The sequence below is a fragment of the Puccinia triticina genome, chromosome 11A, assembly GCF_026914185.1.
Source record: "Puccinia triticina chromosome 11A, complete sequence".
In the NCBI taxonomy this organism is placed as follows: domain Eukaryota; kingdom Fungi; phylum Basidiomycota; class Pucciniomycetes; order Pucciniales; family Pucciniaceae; genus Puccinia; species Puccinia triticina.
This window is the reverse complement of record NC_070568.1, coordinates 4,230,421-4,245,179: the sequence shown is the minus strand read 5'-3', so window position 1 is coordinate 4,245,179 and position 14,759 is coordinate 4,230,421. Positions and strand designations below refer to the sequence as shown.

Genomic DNA, 14,759 nt, shown 5'->3' with positions numbered 1-14,759 from the left:
CAATGCGGGAGAGATAGTCGATGTCCATGGAACCGTTGGAGGGGTTTGACTGAAGATCAGTTGAAACAATGGGAGTGCGGGTACGAATGTTTGACGGCTGAAAATTTATGATCTTCTCAATGAGCATAGGTTGATCAATAGCAAAACCTCCATCAACTTCTCGTACGCGTAAACCAACAATGCTGGACAGGGTCGCGTCCCACTTCAGATCGAGGACAGAGGACAGTCGAGCTTTCAGGGATTCCAACAGAGTATTGGAGCTGGCCGTAAAAAGACCGTCATCAACATGTACCCAAAGATAAGCCATGTTGTTCCCTGAGCGATAAACATAAGTTGATTGGTCCTCGAGAGCGGGATAGAAGCCAATCTTCTCCAACTGCGTTTTCAGATGTAGCCACCAGCATCGGGCTGCCTGACGAGTACCGTACAGCGCTTTCCGAAGTTTCAAAACGTGACCGGGCTTAGCCTTGACACCAGGCGGAGGACGAATAAAAACTTCATGATCAATATCACTGTGCAAAAAAGCACTTTTAACATTGAAGGATGCGACCGGCCATCGGAGCCTGGACGCCATGGCGAGCAGGATTCGGAGTGCCGGAAAGGTAGGAGTAGGCGCAAAAGTCTTGCCGAAGTTCCGCCCGTGAATCTGCTTGAATCCCTGGGCCACTATCCTTGCCTTAAACTTTGAGATATCTCCCTCCTGCGTCCTTTTCAACGCAAAAACCCACCGACAGGTCAAGATATCCCTAGCCTGCGTTTCCGGAACCTCCTCCCAGACTCGAAGGTCAATCATCATTCCGACCTCCGCATCGATCGCCGCCTTCCATTCAGCTCGAAGAGTGGAATTGATAGCTTGTTGATAGGTGAACGGTGCATCAGATGTGAAAGGAGACTCCGATACAGCGGATTCTAAACACGCATCTTGTAGATCCAATTCACGGAGTTGACTGAAATCTCCAAGATGATCGACCTGGATTGAGTTGAGAATTGCATTCACCGACCCTGAGTTGGTGAGTTGAGAAGGGAGATCGTCTTCATGAAAGATGACGGAAGCGCCTCGTTCGAGTTTCTTGGAATTTGGATTCCACAAAAGCCATCCATGAGAATTGTCCAAAATGCCGACATGGATGAGAGGAGTTGAACGCGGAACAAATTGCTTGGGATAGTTTATGTCGTGAAGATACGCCCTGCATCCAAATACTCGAACCATGTCCAACGAAGGTTGCTTCCCCAAAGATAATTCATAAGGAGATTTTTCAGCTCCAGTATGGACAACACGATTAAAAATATACGCCGCCTGCTTCATAGCCAAACACCAAAGAGAATTGGGCAACTTAGCGTGAATAATAAAAGTCCTCGCCATGTCCAGGAGTGTCCGATTTGTTCGCTCAACATTTCCGTTTTGATGATGCTCGTATGGGATGCTCAACTCGTGACCAATATCGTTATCCTTCAGAAATTTATTGAACTTGTTCGACGTCATTTCTCCAGCATTGTCAGATCGGATTGTTTTCACTCGATGAGGTGTCAATCTATTGAAATCGAGAATCCAATCTGAAATTGCCTTGCTCGCCGAGGCCTTAGTCTTCAACCCAATCACCGAAGTCATGCGCGAGTAAATGTCATGAATAACAAGACCATAAGTACCGCCATCTAGGGCCTCAGGGAATGGGCCAACCAAATCAACTGCAACAATGCTTCCCGGGGCATCAGCGCTTTCGCGCGAAGGAGACTGAACAGGATCATGAGTGCTTTTCGCGAGGGAACAGGAATGACATTTAGATTTAGGAAGAGACAATTTTTTTATTGGAATTCCGTGTACGCGATGACTGTTAATTGTTCGATTGAAAAATCTAACGGCTATATGTCCAAGCCGAGCATGCCAGAGTGTTGAAGCCGATAAAGAGCTGAGAGATGGATTAAGATAACAGGAATGAATTGAAGCAGAAGAAGTCGGAGAAGGGATGAACCACCTGTACTGGCTGATGTACGTCGGAAATTTCGAACCCTGTTGATCAAGAGTAAAACGTCCATCTTCAAAATTCACCGTTCCGTCCCACTTATTGAAGTAACCAATTGAGATGACGGTGCCGGAAACTTGAGGAACGAGTAACACATCTTTCAGATGTAAATCGCCAAACCGGGTTGGAACAATGGCATCACCAACACCTTCTACGGGAATGCGTTCTTGAGACGCAACACGCAGCCGCAGATTAGCGGAACGAAGATTGACAAAGAAAGACCTGTGTGACGTTACATGGCGGGTAGCGCCAGTGTCGCACAACGGGTCCTCCGGGTTTCCCGGTGTCGTCGAGATCGATGCGATCTCGCCTGATTGAGTTACAAGGCGACCAGAAAGGACGTTAGACTTTCGAGGCTTCCAGGCTGGATTCTTCCTTCGTGGATCCTCAAGGGGCGGTTGATTGTTCTTCACCCGTGGACAGTCAGGAGCCCAGTGACCCCATTCCCAGCATACGTTGCAGGGAAAATCAGCATTGAGATGCTGCCTCGCCCAGTTGTCAGGTGGCGGAGCCGGAGATGACGAGGTCGATTGACTGGATTGACTCTGTTGCCGATGACCACCGCGTGATCCACGAAAACCCCCACGTCCCCGGCCCGGTCGAGAAAAACCCGAATGTCCATCACTGTTTGCCTGTGTTGATGCCGCCATCGCCGAAAGAGAACCGGATGCCGAAGCAGACTGATGGAGACGAGTTGCCATTTGAAGGAGGTCTTCCGGTTTGACTTCATAGGCCTCGTTGATGGCAATCCGAGCATCGATGGAATCAGCCATCGTCTGCTGATAGCGGCGGACGGTGGAATGGAAGGACAAAGATAATAACTTATCTTTAGTCAATCCCCCCAGTCTCTCATCCAAGTCGTACCAGCTCCGCTTTAAAGCTTCATAACTGGCCGAGATCGAGTCCGATGCATCTGGGGCCTGTGCAATGTCGGACCAACGACCGAGGAGGAGAGACCAGGAGGTTCCGGCATATCGCGCCTTTAACGATCGATAGGCCCCATACGCAGTCAATCCGTTGAGGGACGAGCGTAGCGCCGGATCAATCGAATGCTGGATCATGGAGACGATGCCATTGGAAGTTGTTGGATCCGTGGCGGAGGTGTCCGTGTCGAAGTACTTTGGATTTTGAGTTGTATTCTTGACGGTGTTGATAACTGAATCCGACCACATAGGAAAGTTTGTGCCGTCCAGAAGCAGTTGAGGACTGATCTGCTGACCGAGCTGATTCCATCGAAGTTGACCAGATACGTTTGAGTTTGCTGCCGCTGTGATCGTCTGATTGGTGGCGGAGAGATTGCGAATGAGGAGAAGCTTGAGGAGATTTTCATCAATTCCACCTAAACCCGACTTCTCCAGTTCTCGAGCAATGATATCATCAAGAGATTGTCCGGGAGTTGGATCCTGAATACCTGGCGAAACAACATTCTGAGGCTGCTCCTGGGAGACATTTTCGGACGAGGTAGAAGGAAATGGGATGTTCGCCTGTTGTTGAGACATCGTGTAGGAGGAGGTCAAAGAGAAAGAAGAATCGGCTGAAAGAAAAGGATTCGAGTCGAAGGATTCTTCAGGAATGGATGGTAGTTGTTAACGAGGAGGGGTGACTCTGGCGGAGAAATCTGGGATAATGATATCAGGGCGTTTGGACCTTGTATGAACCATAAACTTGAAAATCCAGATATCACGGAAGGGTGATAATCGTAAAGGGAGTAATAAACTTAAGCACTAATAGCGAGATTTTGGGGATATTCAATCCTCACAGAAGGATGAGGATGATACTACTAATCTTCCACAGAAGGATGGAAGTCTAATCGGATTCAGAAGGTACCCCGCTGGTAACAGCGCGGGCTCATAACCTGTAGAGCGCTGAATCCTAGTAGTAAGATGAAGAAAGAGAAAACTCCCCCAAGGGGCATATAATTTCGAGTAAGTGAGTATATATACTGTAACTGTAAGTACGTATTTTGGTTGATGAGCAGAAATAAATCCATGAGAAACTATGTAAATAGAAAATGTATAGATGAACAACCATGACAGCATGAGAAATCGTAGAAAAAGACATAAGACCATATTTTGAAACAACACCGTGTACGGGTACGGGTGTCTGAATATCACAAAAAACACCGCGGGTACCCGGACACGCGGCGGGTACCCGGGTCCACTTGGCGATCTCTATGCTAAAGGTTGGCTAAGTAAGATTCTGACGGGGATCAAGCTCTAAAATCATCCATGCCCGCCAGAAATCATGCATGGCATGAGATTGGAGGGGAATCTTGGCGTCCGGTAACTGTACACGCCATTACTGTGGCGTGTACAGTTACCAGAAGCCATATTCATTGGCGTGACAACATTGGCACACCAATCTATTTGGCGTGAAGTGAAGATCACACCATTTCCTTGGCGTGCGCATGGTGTTTTTTTGGTGTGCATAAAGGCTTGCCCAAGATCAAAATGAGGCCTTTCCTGATTGGGTGTTATTTTTCTTTTTTTGAGTTTTCTCAGATGTGTCAAACTGTGGTGAATGTTGAATGAGTCCCCTTGAATCTTTTGAACTGACTTATTTGTGATCCATACTTTAAATAAGAAGAAAGCAAAGCTTGATTTTCTCAAACTTATGGGTCTTTTTCATGTTCCCCCAGGCTGTTCTGCAAAATCATGCAATGGTTGTACAGTGCCCTATCAAGTGTGTAGGGTGGTGCCAAAGCTTTTCCCCCAGACCTCTGGCTATGAAAAATTCATAGGATCCTGTACATACCTGTTAAAATTGCTTTGTTGAAAGGTGTTCCTCCACTGAAAAGTGGGAGAAATACTATGGAAAAATTTTTAGGCCCCGTTTGGCTGCCACGTTATACATCATAAATGGTCGAATTTATGACGCGCAAACCCCGGGGGTTTCAAAGTTTTGGTGGCAACGGGGGGCGAACTTTGGGTCGCGGCGTCATAAATTCAACAATTTATGACGTATAACGCGGCAGCCAAACGGGGCCTTAGGTTTGACTTTGAGCTTGGTGGCCTCTTGCTGTGATGGGGTTTGCAGCGGCGAAGCCGCCTTGGCCTTTAGTCTCAACAAGGAATCGTGGTTATTTCATGATATTGGTACCAAAATGTTCATTCAATCAAACAGAGTGATTTTGGTATGCCTTCCAGGCATGAAAATCCCCAAAAAGGAGCTGGTATAATCTGATTAGTCTCAAAATATTGCCTAATTGGGTAGTTTTTTGATGTTTCTGCCACTCATGTATCTCAACTGGGGCTAAAATTTGTTTCATGATATTGCCACAATTAACATGAACAATTTAGAGAAATTAAATTGGGTCAGCTTTTGCTCATGAAAAGCCCAAAATAGGGCGGCTACAGCCTGATGGGTCTCAAAATATCAACAAATTGTTTTTTTTGTGTTTATGCCCCTATATCTCAACAGGGAATGGTGATTTTTTCATGATATTGGTACCAAAATGTTCATAAATGAAAAAAAATGATTTTTTTATGCCTTCCAGGGATGAAAATCCCAAAAAGGAGCTGGTATAGTCTGATTTAGGGTTGACAATTGGGCCGGGTGTCCAACAGGCCGCCCAAACCCGGCCGGGTTTGGGCTGGGCGCGGACAGTGCTTTTGTGGAAATATTGAGCTTTGCCCCGGCCTGTTAAAGTTGCTAAACAGTGCGGGTCGGTGTGGGCTGCCCGTTGGGCGCCCGTGGGCTTTGCCTTGCTCATCTGGTGCGGCCAGAAGCTCAGATGATAAGTGTGCCATCTGGGAATCAAAGACCCGGCCACAGGACCTGTGAGAAAATCTCCCTTTTCTGCATTTACTGAGTTGAAAAAGGTTAAAAAAAACCATAGGAAACCCTGTGAAAATCTAATCTTCATGAACTATGTGCCCTTCACCGTGGCAACTTGGTGGACAGACAGCAGCCAATCCAATGCACCAGGTGCCAAATTAGACCTCTACCTTGAGGAGAGCAATGTTGGCATGACCAGTGATGAACAGTTTGATCTCCTCAGCTGGTGGAAGATCAATGCCTGCAGCTTTCCAACCCTTTCAAAGCTCGCCAAGGTAATCTTGATGGCCCCGGTGACCTCTGTGGCATCAGAATTGGCCTTTTCCACTGGGGGGTGTGTCTTGGACAACTACCAAAGCCGCCTGAGCGACAAAAACACCAAAGCACTCTTATGCACTCAAGACTGGATTAAGAAGTAGCCTCTTTTCTTCTTTCTTGACTACTTTGTTTTACATTCTTTTCTATAACTTTTTGCTTGTAGCTGCCCTTGTTGTATAGTACATGTCTTCGAATTGTAAAAATACATGTCTCCTCCTCCAAAACTACACTTTTTGAGGGTCCTTCTACCTTGCCTGTTGGCCCCCAGGGGGCTGCCCGCGGGCAGCCAGCCATTCGGCCCAACGGGGCGCCGCTGGACAGCCCGTGTCCGTCTCATTGGGGACAGGGGTTTGGGCCGGACAGCAAAATCTGAGATTTTGGCCCGGCCCAGCCTGTCTGATTAAGTCGCAGGCTGAGGCGGGCTAGCCCGTGGGCGGCCCGAACCCGCCCGATTGTCAACCCTAGTCTGATTAGTCTCGAAATGTTGCCTATTTGGGTAGCTTTTGGAGTTTCTGCCACTGTATCTCAACTGGGGATAAAATTTCTTTCATCATATTGGCACCATTAAGATTAGCAATTTTGAGGGAGTAATTTGGGTAAGCTTTTGTCCATGAAGACCCCAAAATGTGGCAGCTACAGTCTGATAGGTCTCAAAATATCACCAAATTGGTTTTTTTGTGTGTTTTTGCCACTATATACCAACAGGGAATGGTGAATTTTTCATGCTATTGGTACCAAAATGTTCATCAATTAAAAAAGATGATTTGAGTATACTTTTCAGAGATGAAAATCCCCAAAATGGAGCTGGTATAATCTAATTAGGCCCTGTTTGGCACCGATATAATTATAGGTGATATAATTGCTGATTAATTCAATAAAAAATAGAAAATTCAACATAAAGCCTCCAAATTTTTTTTGTAGGCAGCCTAAAGTGCTGGTCTCTTCAAATTTGAAATCATATTCAACTGATTCAGCCATCTTCAGCACCATAATACCATTATATCACTTTTGACCATTATGAAGTGATATAATGGTATTATGGTGCTGAAGATGGCTGGATAAGTTGATTCTGGGCTCACAGTTGAAGAGACCAGCACTGTAGGTTGCCTACAAAAAAAATTTGGAGGCTTTATGTTGAATTTCGTATTTTTTATTGAATTAATCAGCAATTATATCACTTACAATTATATCAGTGCCAAACGGGGCCTTAGTCTCAAAATATTGCCTAATTGCGTAGTTTTTTGGTGCTTCTGCCACTGGATCTCAAGTGTGGCTAACATTTATTTCATGATATTTGAACCACTAGAGGCCAAGGCGGCTACGCCGCTGCAGATTTCAGGGAAAGTTTTCCAGCTCAACCCCTACTAGCTAATATCACCCACAATGACATCCCCCCCCCCCCCCCCCCTTCAGATGACAAACTGGAATTAAATTTCTCTCCTTGCTCCTGATTTGTCATTGGTAATCCATGAGGTGCTACCCCAGTGACAGACTGCCCATTAGTTAAAATGTTTGGGAAGAATATGTTGGTATTGGACTCAAACACCATGATTTTTACCCAGATCAAATCTTCACAGAATTGGTTTATTTTGGGTTTCACCTTGGTCAACCCTGCAAGACTATCATATAAGGCTAACTCCAACAAATCTGGACACTGTTTAGTTTTTGGCATATCATGCTATTGCTAAGCCCCTCCATGAGCATCAGTTCTTGAAATTTAAGCAAGCTGGAGACTTTAAATACATTCAAAATTGTATTACTCATAACATCATCTTGTGTAAAACACAAGGCACAAATAAAGTAGAAATTGAAGTGCCTACCAACAAATGTGGGTAGATAAAATTGATTATAGAGAAGAGCAGATGAGGGAAGGCACAGTATAATTGGAAAGAATTTGAGTTGTACCCAAAGCATCTCTTTTTCCAGAAAGACAAGACATATTTTGATCAACTAAAATTTATGACAAGAGCAAAGTTGTAGAAATTTGAGAAAGAATCAGGAAATCCATGAAATACAAATGACATACTTTCCATTGATTCTCCATGTTGGATCAATATGAGGCAACCATGCCTATTTGACAGCAGTCAATCCAGTATAAACATCTGTTTTACATTTTCTACAAAGGTAAAATGGAAATAGGAAATATGAGATGTGGGTGATTAGGAGAAGAAAAAGAGAGTTGGAGAAAGAAATCAAGCAAAACTACGCAACAAAACTTTCAACAATGTGGTTAAGGGTCCAAGCATTTCTTTGATACTTGTCTCTATCTCCTAGGGAGCATCACATGTCACTTCTTGTTAATTTAAGTCACCCTAGTGAGAAAGGATAAGTTATTTTTGTTGCTTAGTGAGGTTGAACAGAGTGCAGGCTATTTCGCAAAGGTTGAATGCTAAATTTAGCTGTTATCCACAATGGATCAGGGGAGATTAGCGGGGCAAGGTTGATCATTAGCTCTAGTGTGAGCCTGAGTATCTATAGTGACAGCAGGACACAAGGAATGGGGGGGCAATAGTTGGATTTCTTGGGATAAAGAAAATACAACTATAAGAGAAAAAGAGAAAGAGAGAGAGAAACTGAGCAGGAACAGGATAAAGAGAAGTACTAGGTTATTCTAGTGGGTATGCACGTCCACTGGCAATGCTACTCTTCAGAAGAGTGCTGCTAATCTGTGCTAAGAAGTGCTACAGCTTCCTCTCAGGAGGGTATCTGGATTAGATAAGTTTAATCCAGCCACAATTGTTTAGCTTCCTTCTGGATAGTCAAGGTTCTTAAAGGGAAACCTGAGGGACAGCCCTGTAACCTAGATTTGAGGCAAAGGCCAGATGAAAATAAGGGACAGCCCTGTGATCAAGAGTGAGGCAAAGGCCAGTAGATTTGGAGGGACAGCCCTATGATCAAGAAGAAGACAAATCCAGAAGATAGATGTGAATCCCCAGACACCGTGGTTCACACAACTGTCACAACTCGGATTACATCAGCCACGAGGACGACTACTTAGCGCTCACTTCCCCGCGTCCCACCTAGCTCAGCAGAGAGAGCTGATTCCTCTCTCCTGAGCTAGGTAAGCTCTTATTTCATTCTCCCTTATCAACACCATTGTACATAGCAGAGAGAGCTGATTCCTCTCTCCTGAGCTAGTAATAATAAACATAAGTTGTTCCTAGAACCTTTGCTTTGGCTTTGGCCTATTCACAGTCTGCTCAGTGAAGAGTCCTAACGGACTCTTACACTTTTTTTTTCTCGAAACCACTACCTCGGATCCTTCGCGATGGATCAACCCAAGTCTTCTCGTCAGAGCATTTCGGCTCTCATATCGTCTTTGTCTTTGTCATCGGATCATTCGGATCACTTGCCTTCTGTCAGCCTTAGAGTCAGCGCAGCTGACCTAAAGTCTGCCTTTATCATTATTTCTACCTCAAATCTCTTATATCTTTTCATGCTTAAGGTTTAAACTTGTCTTGACTTCAGATTCTGATTTCTCATGCAATTTTGACCCTAGTGTTCACTGATCACTTTACAATATTTCTACTCCTTCATAGATTTTGTGGTTTGTGACACACATGCGCAGCAGCGCCGTGTAGTCGCGCCTGAGTGCTCCCAACCACATGTACATGTGTGATTATGTCATCCAACTTTGAAAATTTTCGAAGTCAGGATCCCCCATGCAGCTGGAGGATCCACAGACTTCAGCATACCAGAACCACCACCCAGATAACTCCAGGATCACCACCAAAGAGCCTACTATACTCCCAGTATACCTACCGTCACAGGCGCCTAGGATATTGACAGTAAGTAACCTCTTTCACTGAACCTTGTTTATCTCAGAGGTACAACTCTGTGTCTTGCTTGATCTGCTCTTTCTTCTGGTTTTGCCTCCTTCTTGATCACAGGGCTGTCCCTCCAAATCCACAGGCCTTTGCCTCTATCTTGATCACAGGGCTGTCCCTTATTATCACTTGGCCTTTGCCTCAAATCTAGGTTACAGGGCTGTCCCTCAGGTTTCCCTTTAAGAACCTTGACTATCCAGTAGGAAGCTAAAAAATTGTGGCTGGATTAAACTTATCTAATCCAGATACCCTCCTGAGAGGAAGCTGTAGCACTTCTAGTACAGATTAGCTGCACTCTTCTGAAGAGTAGCATTGCCAGTGGATGTGCATTCCCACTAGAATAACCTAGTACTTCTCTTTATCCTGTTCCTGCTCAGTTTCTCTCTCTCTTTCTCTTTTTCTCTTATAGTTGTAGTTTCTTTATCCCAAGAAATCCAACTATTGACCCCCCATTTCTTGTGTCCTGTTGTCACTATAGAGACTCAGGCTCACAATTGGGGGCCTCATCGGGAACATTACTCACCTTTTCATAATTCTAGACTGCTTAAAAGCCAAAGGACTGATCATCTAAGTATATTAAATCCACACTTTCGTGTAAATTTAGATCAAGGGTTTCCCCCCACCTCTCTTAAGAAACCCCAAAGGCTTCATGTTTTGGCATTTTGCCTTGCATTTCTTTCTATCCTTCTTGGCAAAAGTAGGTTCACTTGATGCCGCAAAAAAATTATTTTAAGTCCCCGAACATTAATGCACTCGGACTGGCTCCCCAATTCATGAAACATGAATGAAAAGGTGCCGGATTTAACCACCTCGCCTGTTGCAATCGCAAGGGGTTGAAGGTGGGTGAATTTTTATAAAAGTAAAATTATTTTGATGCGTTCAACCTCGAGACTCCCGGAAAAATCTCTCCGCAAGTGCGGCCGGAGGTTGTCTCAAATACTCTTTTTATTGTAAAGTTCTACTACTGGCAAATGCACAGCGTACGAGTCGATAAATCTGGCACCCAAAAGATTCCACAAGTGTGTCTACTTTTTTCGGCCTCGACAGCTCCGGAAATATCCTTCCGCAAGTGCGGCCGGATGATTCCTCGAATACCGTATCTTTTTGCAAAGTTATACTACTGGCCATTTCGAATATTTATGTCATAGCAGCTCATCAAATATATAAACCGTTGGCAAATGCCTCGCAAGCTAATGTTCAAAGTAAAATTCTGAAGTTTATGTTCAAAGTAAAATTCTGAAGTTTAAAGTATGAACGGACTTATTTCAACCTGTGCACTTGCAACAGGGGAAACTCGCCCATCCCAGACAACCCGCCGAATTCAACCTCTCCTTAAATGGATGCTGTGCCCTTGAGCCGAGATCCGCAAGGGTTCACACAAGCCTGGCTAGCCCACGCTCTCCCAGAACTCGATACAGCGGACACCCTAATGCTTTCCCCATTTGGACATCTGACGCGAGCCTCCGTGCTAACTACACAACAACTCCTATGAAGCCCAACTTTTTCCACCCCCAGGACTGAACCGAATACCAATTATCTCCCGCCTGGTATGGGCCTATCCCCACCGCAGAGGGTTGATGTACGTGTCACACCCTTCTCCCAAACCGGAATATTCATCCCCTTATCCTCGATACTCGCAACCAGAATAAACATTCACGCCTATCTGCCCCTGATTCGGCGAGTACTTGGCGCAGGTTTTGGCTTTGCCTCCCTCTTCAAGCCTGTCGTGCGTGTCAAGACCTATACGTTTCATTTCCTCAGACGCCAAATCTCTTGAGCCACGGTCATCTCCATATTTACAGCGACGAACTCGGCGAACGTTGCCTGAAATCTCAAAGGTGTTGCCAACTCTCAGGCAAAGGGTTCAACAAGTTGAGTCACACGTCGATTGATCAGGGTCTAACAATCCAGTATTTGGCGAGTGTTCTCGCCTTGCCGACCTCTTCAAGCCCGTCGTGGGGATCAAAACCTCCTCGTTTCATCTACTCAGACGCCGAACATCTGGACCCACGGTCGTCTCCATATTTACGGTAACCCAGCAGGTGAACGTTGGCTGAAATCTCAACGGTGTCGCGAAGTTTCAGAAAAAGGGTTCACTATCTCGAGTCACACTTCGTTTCACGAGGGCCTAACGATCATGCTTACAGACTCGAGCTCTTCGCTTGAACGGGCACTCCAATCGGGGCCAATTTTGCATTATTTCCCTAAAGAACGGTCGCCGTGTCGTCGACTATATATAACCCCTGTCTGCGCTCTTAAACTAACTCATTCAATTTCCCACTTCTCTTCAACTACTGCTATCACTTCCACCTTCAATCCAACAGTTACACTCAACATCCAATCACCTTTTGTCTACCGGTAATCCAAATTATCCAAACTTAATCTCCCCAAACTTTACAATCAGTTTCGCCGCGCAAAATGGCATTAAACAGGGCCCCCAACCACCCAGTCCACACGACTAGCCTATACAAACCTTTGGAAGAGGTTTGTTGATTATCGATAATCTCCGTACCTCTCCCACTATTGCTTTGCTCACATAATTGTCTTCACCCTGACGTTTCGTCCAGTCAATCCCTGAGAATATCCGAGCAAATCAGTACGGAAATGTGACGACTCAGTCGTTCTTTCAATGCGGCGGGCTGGACGGTTCTACCCATTGGGACTTTGAAGTCACTTTGAATACAAACACGGCCCTTACTAACCTGCTCCTCCCGAACAACATTTACTACATGTCAGGGAAATTGATTGCCACCAACAATGGCAAAACCCCAATTTTAACATACAACCAACACTCCGTCTCACGCATCCGCGAAGTCGGCAATGAAGGATTTGATTTTATCAATAAAACCAATATTCTCGGGTTAGGCTTGGTCATCAAACGCGATGAAATTGTCATTGGAAACGATAGCCGATTGGAAGTCATCATGGAACACAACGACTGGGACGCCCAAGTAAGCTTGATCTTCGTCTCACCGTTACATAAATTAACCTCTGTCTCTTCAGGAGCGCCGGCACAAAACTTTCAAAGTCAAGTATGTCGTCCCCGGCACGAAAAACTTCATTAAAACGCACTTGCTTTACGTCATTGGCCGAGAATGCAAGATCGCGGGCGTCCTTGTGGATTTTGATACCGAGGAGAAAATCGCAATTGTCCTTGTAAGATAATTTGATCACCAGCAAAGTAGCCAAACTAAAAAAATTTCTTACAGGTCAACGATTGTAGTATAACAAGCGGACACCAACCAAGCCGCGCTTCCGGATCTTTGTCTCCTATCAAGGTCGGCATCCACGGTAGAGGTCGTAACATGTTAGTTCCAGCCGTCTCTCCATCTTGACCCTGACGACTCACTGGTTATCTCAGAGTGAAACTAGGGAACACCGACTCGCCGTCGGATTCACCAAGCCCATCTGTGTCTCCAGCGAAGCGAACCTTCATTCAAATGACTCCTGAAGCAGGAGGATCGGACTCTAAAGGCAAACAAAAAGCCTCGCCCAAAGAATTTCTCAAAGAAGAACATGGGGTGGAGGATGAACCCCAATCTGAACCGGCGGAGGAGGAAGACGACGATAACTGTCCAAAAACGGGACGTGGCCGACCTCGTAAGGCGATTCTCAAGGATGCTGCGAAAAGGCTCAAGAAGTTATGAAGAGGGTTGTAACATTCACCAACAATTCACCACCCGCCGGTTCCCCCAACACCAGTACTTCTTCGACTCAACTCATGCTTGGAATTTTGGCTCTTATAAGTCTCACATCAAATTCATGCACGCTTTCTAGCGATGCTCCAGAATCCTTTCGACATCTCCTTTTTCAAAAGTGCTCTCATACTCGGACAATGAGCGTTGCCAGTCAGTAAAACTTTTTCATATTTCTTTGATAATCACTGTCAGATGCTTTCATTTTTTCCATTTCAGCATATCTCAGTAAGATCCTGCGTCATCAAATGTTTGATTGATCTTTTAGTTTGACCGAATTATCATGTAACCGTCAAAGTGTATCCGGCGAGGCTTACTGTCTGATCTAGCTGCTCGGTTGCTTTTAATGTGTCATGTAAGCCAGAGGAGAACGTCGAGTCGATTGGATAATGAACTTGCCTTTGTGAAAATTGAACATCAACTCGTGCCCGTGAGCTTATTTGAGTCGTTATTTTAACTGCCCTGTGCCCAGTTGAACTTCTGGGTATTGCTTGTTGAAATCGAAATACTCGCACACCTTGCCGCTAAATCTTTGCAGGGACTTTGCAGCGAAGGTCTGATAAAGTTGATTTTAAAGACTGTGTGCTGCTTGACCGCAGGGAAATTGTAACAGCCGAGACGTGCCTTGACTGGAACGGTGGGGTGAATTCATTTTAACAGGCGCTGCCATGGTGAGAGCCATCTGATTTCAAACCAGTCCACTGTCAACCAGACAGTATTGAGCGCATTGTTGACGATTGTTGCTCATGTATCAACCCGCGGTCTCCATCTATACATCACAGACACGGTTACGAGCCGCAAATTGGCCTCAGAGCGAGCTTGAGGGTGGTAATATTTTCCGACAAATAATCCGGAAGTCTCTCCTTCATTCAACCCAAATCTTACGACTGATATTCCTAAACGCCGCCTGGCAAGTTCCACAAGTCATGGTAGACATCAAAGGAAAAATAGTCACAAACACCGGCCGCAATTGCGAATCTCATATTTTATCTTACAATTTTGCCACGATTCCTGTTAACATAGGGACATGTAACCGTCCGTGTGGTTCCTGTGGAGCACTTCATTGGGCGTCTGAATGTTCTGTGGGCGATCGACACAAGGCTGTGATAGATTATATGATG

At 45.3% G+C, this 14,759-nt stretch overlaps 1 protein-coding gene across 1 annotated transcript; it reads left to right on the top strand.

Moving 5' to 3' along the window:
• Window positions 1-11,492: 11,492 nt before the first annotated feature.
• On the top strand, window positions 11,493-13,590 carry PtA15_11A403 (uncharacterized protein; the record flags this gene model as incomplete). Its single annotated transcript, XM_053161308.1, has 3 exons — window positions 11,493-11,669; window positions 13,167-13,234; window positions 13,305-13,590. 3 exons carry the CDS (start codon window positions 11,493-11,495, stop codon window positions 13,588-13,590), a joined length of 531 nt encoding a protein of 176 aa, XP_053025267.1.
• Between the last annotated feature and the right edge of the window lie 1,169 nt (window positions 13,591-14,759).